The sequence below is a fragment of the Nicotiana tabacum genome, chromosome 9 (assembly GCF_000715075.1).
Source record: "Nicotiana tabacum cultivar K326 chromosome 9, ASM71507v2, whole genome shotgun sequence".
Taxonomy (NCBI): domain Eukaryota; kingdom Viridiplantae; phylum Streptophyta; class Magnoliopsida; order Solanales; family Solanaceae; genus Nicotiana; species Nicotiana tabacum.
The window spans coordinates 116,372,713-116,379,585 of NC_134088.1; the positions used below are offsets into that span (position 1 = coordinate 116,372,713).

The window sequence follows — 6,873 nt, forward strand, 5'->3', positions numbered from 1 at the left end:
AACATTTGTTTCTGTTTTGGAGGTCTGTATTAGATTTAGGCTTGAATTGACGAAAGTTAGTTTTTCGGTGATTTCGGCCGATAGTGAAAATTTTGATATCGAGCTCGAAATGGAATTTCGAAAGTGGCTGTAGGTTCATAGTGTCATTTGTGACCTGTGTGTAAAATTTGAGGTCATTCGGACTAGATTTGACGTGGTTCGGTGTAGTTTGTAGAATTTGAAAAAAATCTAAGTTCTTAGGCTTGAATCCGTGCTTAATTCATGTATTTGATATTGTTTGATATGGTTTGAAGGCTCGACTAAGTTTGAATGATGTTTTAGGAAGGGTGGGTAGGTTTGGTTGAGGTCCCGGGGGCCTCGGGAGTGTTTCGGATACTTAACGGAAGGAAATGAGACTTAGGAAAAAATCTGGTGCATTGCTCGTTCTTGTGTTTCGCACCTGCGGAGGGGAGGTCCGCAAGTGCGAACTCGCAGGTACGCATGGGAAGCTCGCAGATGCGGAAATGATCTTGCAGGTGCGGCTCGTTATCCGCATAAGCGGAACCGCAGATGCGGCCCAGGGGTCGCAGGTGCGGACCCAGCCCAAGTAAGTGGACTTCGCACCTGCAATGGGTTTGTCCGCAGGTGCGTGACCGCGGGTGCGGTCCTAGGTCCGCATGTGCGAAAATCACTGGGTTGAAGAGGCAGATTCGAGGGTTCATTCCTCATATTTCACCAATTCGAATTTTAGCTTGGGAGAAGGCGATTTTGCAAGGGTTTTGAAGAGGAAATCAGTGGGTAACAATTCTTAACTCTAATTCGTGTATATTTCATTAATCTATAGCAATTTTTCCTCATTTAATCCAGGGATTTGAGTGAAAAGTGGAAATTTGGGGGAAAAGTTCCTCAATTGAATTTTTGGGTTTTGATCGAGTTCTAAGTGTCGGAATTGGATAATTTTTGGACGAGTAAACTCATGAGTGAATGGGTGTTCATAATTTGTAATTTTTACCCGATTCTGAGACGTGGGCCCGGGAAGACTTTTTGGGCGTTTTTCCTAATTTCACGTTTAGCTTCGAATTAATTAGTTAAATTAGTTACTTGTAGTTATATTTACATTATGTAATTAATTTGAATAGATTGAGGTCATTTGGAGTCGGATACTCGTGGCAAGAACGTGATATCAAGTTGATTTGAGCGGTCGAGGTAAGTGGCTTGCCTAACCTTGTGTTGGGGACTTTCCCCTTAGGATGTTTGATATTAATTGATGTGTGGGCGTCGTGTACGTGAGGTGACGAGTACGTACACGGGCTATTATTGTAAAAATCCTATTTTTCCTTTCTAAATCATAAACTGTTTCCCCTTATTAAATTGCACTAATGCGTTTAATTGTTTAGCTTAGATTAGAGAAGTATGCTTACGTGTTTTAACTGCCAATTTGACATTCTGTGAGCCATGCTTAGTTAAGTCCCTACTTTCCTTATTTGTGTTCAGTGTAAACTGTATAACTCGATGTCATACCTGTCATTTCATCTTGCGTTGCATATTTAAATTGGGACTACGAACATATTCCGGGATACCCTTGTCTTGCATATTTAAATTGGGACTACGTACGTATTCTGGGAGATCCCCCTATCTTACATATTTATTTTGGGACTACGGATGTATTCAGAGAAATTCTCCTATCTTGCATATTTAAATTGAGACTACGGATGTATTCCGGGAGATCCTCATGTCTTGCATATTTAAATTGGGACTACAAACGTATTCTGGGAGATCCGCATGTCTTGCATATTTAAATTGGGACTACAAACGTATTCCGGGAGATTACCCTGTCTTGTATACTTATTTTGGGACTACAAGCGTATTTCCGGGAGATCCCCCAATACTACATATTTACTTTGGGACTACGGACGTATTCCGGGAGATCCCCATGTCTTGCATATTTAAATTGGGACTACAAACGTATTCCGGGAGATCCCCCTGTCTTGTATACTTATTTTGGGACTACGGACGTATTCCGGGAGATCCCCCAACACTGCATATTTACTTTGGGACTACAGACGTATTTCGGGAGATCCCCATGTACTGCATATTTATTTGGAACTACGGGACAGTATCCCGGAAGATTCTCCATTGCGTTTACTTTATTCTGAGCCGAGGGCTCCCTTAATTGTTAAATTTTCGAGAATTTCTTTAACTGTGTTACCGTAAACTTTACTTATATATTTTATTATTTAATTTATTATATTTACTCCGGTAGAGCCTTGACCTGTCCTTGTCACTACTCGACCGAGGTTAAGCTTGGCACTTATTGGGTACCATTGTGGTGTACTCATGCCCTTTCTTGTACATGTTTTCGTATGCAGATCCAGGTGCGAGCTATCAACCTCGGGGTTAGTGCGTGCTGCTGATTCTAGGAGACTTCAAGGTACTTCTGCTTGCGTCCGCAGATCCTCGGAGTCCCTTTCTACTCCCCCGCCTAGAGAATTTCCTTATTATCTTCGAACTTTTGTATATAGCTACATAGATTATAGCATCTTGTGACTTAGTGATATTCCGGGTCTTGGAAAATTATTTTGTATATGCCGAGTGGTACTACTTTTGGTTATTCATAATATGCTGTTTATCTTTAAAATGTTGTATTTTCTTTATATTTTTTGTAATATTAGGCTTACCTAGTCGTAAAGATTAGGTGCCGTCACGACACCTTACGGAGGGTTAATTCGGGTCGTGACACTTTACCATCCCAAACCCCAATTGTGGGATTTCACTAGGCTTGTTGTTGTTATTATTGTTGTTTAGACCTCCAGACGTCTTTGTAGTATAAAAACTTTAGTTATACTCGTAGAATTAGGTCGATAAAGGTAAAAGATGTCATGAAAAATATGAAGGTTAGAAAATCTTGTGGTACATATAGTATCCATATAAAGGTCTGAAAGTGTCTTGGGGAGGTTGGAGTGGTATGACTCACCATGCTATTTGATGCCATGTTGAGATGTGGTAGGATGCCTTAGAAGTGGAGAAAGTGTACCATGATTCCAACTATAAGAACAAAGGAGATATTTAAAATTGTGCAAACTATCGTTGCACTAAACTCATAAGTCATTCGATGAAACTCTAGGAAATAGTGATAGAACATAAACATAGGAACATGACAAAAGTGATATAGAACCATATTGGATTTATGCCTAGTAGATCTAAAAGATAGGCTATATTCTTGCTAAAATATTTGATGAAATTTTATCGCAGAAGAAAGAAATATGGTATTTATTGGCATAGATAAAGAAAAAAAAATTTATATTAAGTATATAAATATCATAAAAGACATATATGAAAGAGCTATCACTACTGTTAAAAATAGTAATAGGAGGTATAAAAGAGCCTTTCATAGCAATGAGTTGACACCGGGTTCTGCATTAAGCCCCTACTTATTTACCCTAGTAATGGATAAGTTAATCAACACAATACAAGATGAGGTCCAGTGGTGTATGCTATTTGCTGATGATGTCGTGCTAATTGACAAAACTAGTAAGTGTCTCAACCAACACTTGAGCTATGGAGATGCACCTTAGAGAGTAAACGTTTAAAGATAAGCAAAGTAAGACCGGGTACATGCACTGCAAGTTTAGTCAGCATGAAAAGAGCAAAATTTAGGTGAGACAAGATGAATTTGCAGTGCCAAAATACAAACAATTTAGATATATAAGCTCGTTATTTCAAGAGAATGGAATGATATATGGAGATGTTACTCATATGATTATAACTGAATGTTTGAAATGAAAAAATGCTACTGGGGTATTATGTGATAGAAGAATGCCTACCAAAGTGAAAGGTAAGTTATGTGAAACAGTGATAAGACCGACTATTTTATATATAGTAGTGAATATTAGACTACTAAAGTTCAATATATCCATAAAATGAGCATTATATAAATGCGAATGCTATGATGAATGTGCCGTCACATAAGATCAAATAAAATTAAGAATAATCACATTCGCCACAAGGTGCAATACCGCACATCAAGGGTAAAAAGAAATAAGGTTGGTTAACAACTTGTTTGGATAGTTTTTACCTATTGTATTGTATCATATTGTTATTTTAAATATAATATTTATTTTGATTGTTACTTTAATTTTATTGTTTCGTATCGTTAAATTCGTCGTTATGTAATAATGAAAAGTGTCACTTTATGTAACGACGAATTTGGTGTGGTGGCGTCGCTACCTTACTTTTTTCTCTCATCTTGCTCTTCCTTGTTATTAAATAATTATATTTTATCCTTTATCTTACCTTTTTATATAATAATACTACCATGTATCATATTTTTTCTTAGTAATTTTGCAAGTTTATTCTTCATGTTGTTGGTGTGTGACATCATCAAACGATAGAATTTATCCAAATATTGTATTCATCGAACAATATAATACATTATGAAACGACATGTAACAACCATCCAAACAAGTTGTAAGATGGTTTGGTTATGTCTTGCGTCGACCTACAGATATGCCGGTCCGTAGGTGTGAAACTACAATTGAGAAGATGTCAAAGAGGACGGGGTAGACCTAAAATCACATGAAAGAAAGTTGTCTAGAAAAACGTATAGATCCTTAGAATCAATATAGACTTAGCTAACGATAGGCACAATGGAAGAGAAAAATCTATGTAGGTGATACCTACTAATTGGAAATATGTTTTAGACTTGTTCATTTATATTATTATTATTATTATTATTATTATTATTATTATTATTATTATTATTATTATTATTATTATTATTATTATTATTATTATTATTATCATCATCATCATCATCATTATATATTCACACACACATATATATATATATATGTATGTACTTGCACTTTTATTTTCTTTCGTTAGTGATGATGATATAAGTTGAATTTAATAAAAGCAATGATGATTCATATCGCCGACTCTAATTTATTTGGGGACTAATGTTGTATCCCAGAATTAATATTTAGATTATTATCCTACTCATTGTGGAATAGGAATAATACTATAATTGTGGTATAATTAATCTTAGAACTATTAATCCATGATGCGAAAACACAATCAAATACGAAATAAAGTGATTCAACATTTTATCCTGAAATTGTTAATGCTTATGTTACCAACCAACCAACCCCTTAAAATTGGCACGGCAAATGAATTGAAACACCTTCCTAAAGCGCATGAAAAATCCAAAAAGAAGAAGAAGAAATTAAAACTAAAAACGCACTAGTATGTATCAATGTCATTTTCTTATTAGACACTTAGTGCTAAAAACGCACTGTAATTCATGGATATAAGTTAATTATATAATTATTTTAAAATAAACATGAAAACACATCATATTTTCCCATGTTTCCTAACAAATCATCGTGGAGAAGAACACACGAAATAGATAAGGAGCTAAAAAACAAGAAGATGAAGACAAGGTCGACGATGCGTATATTACATCTATATTCGAATCGGTAAACTATATACATATGTGAATTACATCAAGTTACAACTGAAAATGAGAAAAAATCACCGATGCAAATATGAGAACCATATTATTCAATAAAAATGACCTCTCAAGTAGAGAAATGTACGTATAATAAACTTCAAAGTTCGTGACATAGTTAATGCTAACTACTAAAAAAGATGCGCATTATTGAGTTTGTGAATCAAATTCACGTTAGAAAATATAAACGCATATTCCAACCACGTAGATTACACTATCTCAAGACTTTTTACAACCATTACAATTATTTTAGCCTAAGTATTTTGATACATTTGAGCGCATAATTGTTCGTGCTAAAATCTACTGAAATCGAGGATATGGTACTAGCAACAAATATTGCAACTGAACGAACCAAAGTAACGACAAATGAAAACTCGGAGAAATCAGACAGAAATTTGATTTTCCCTTGTCCAACATGTGTTACAGAGGTCTCGAAGGGACGGCCCAATTGGTTTGGAAGGTGTTGTCCCCACCGGCGATGGAAGATCGATCCCTCTCAATGTCTTGTGGGTCTGAGTCTGTCACACACATAATTTGCATAGTTCAGTTTACATTCTTGCGTGGTTTGCAGGCTATTACATAGCGGAGGTTTACCTAGTGCACACAGAGTGCTCACCGCAGAGTGTTCACCCGAAAGGTAGAGGCTGTGACAAAGACCGTAACGACTGCGTATTTTCCTGAGGTTCCAAAAAAAAATGTGTTACATAGCCTCATTTGGCTCATCCTATTTTTGGCTATTACAATAACAAATTTACAGCTTGAATTGGAGCCAAAACTTCCAAATTAGAATTCGGATAATCTCATCCGAAGACACTTTTTTCTAATCTTTTTCGAAATCCAGGTCATCGATCCATGACACTACCTTAAAACAAATAATAGATACCCACGTGTACTTCTAAAGCAATAACCTGTACACATTTCCTACTTTTCACGCATCCTATATCAACCGTCGATCTCATTTTCAAGTATTTAGCCAATCAACGATTCTGATCATTCCAGCTCATCAATCCACGCCACTCTCTATTTCTCCAATTAAAACAAACATCAACATTCTATAAATACGAAACGCTCATTTCACAATTTCATCATCGCAATACATTTTGCTTCTCTATAACAAATCTCTAAATTTTACTCTTCCTCTTTATACTTTTCAATGGCTCCTAAGGCCGAGAAGAAGCCCGCCGAGAAGAAGCCGGCCGACGAGAAAGCTCCGGCGGAGAAGAAGCCAAAGGCCGGGAAGAAGCTTCCGGCGAAGGACGGCGCCAGTGGTGTAGACAAGAAGAAAAAGAAGGCCAAAAAGAGTGTTGAAACCTACAAGATCTACATCTTTAAGGTGCTCAAGCAAGTTCATCCAGATATCGGGATCTCAAGCAAGGCTATGGGAA

The 6,873-nt window shown here is 36.5% G+C and overlaps 1 protein-coding gene across 1 annotated transcript in view; it reads left to right on the plus strand.

The window, feature by feature from the left end:
- The first annotated feature begins 6,565 nt into the window (after positions 1–6,565).
- LOC107819596 (histone H2B.3) overlaps positions 6,566–6,873 on the plus strand; it is a 672-nt gene continuing 364 nt past the window's right edge. Inside the window, 1 exon segment of the mRNA XM_016645717.2 lies at positions 6,566–6,873. This exon segment is cut by the window's right edge and continues 364 nt beyond it. Within this exon segment, the coding sequence (XP_016501203.2) occupies positions 6,642–6,873 (232 nt within the window). The 5' untranslated portion in view covers positions 6,566–6,641.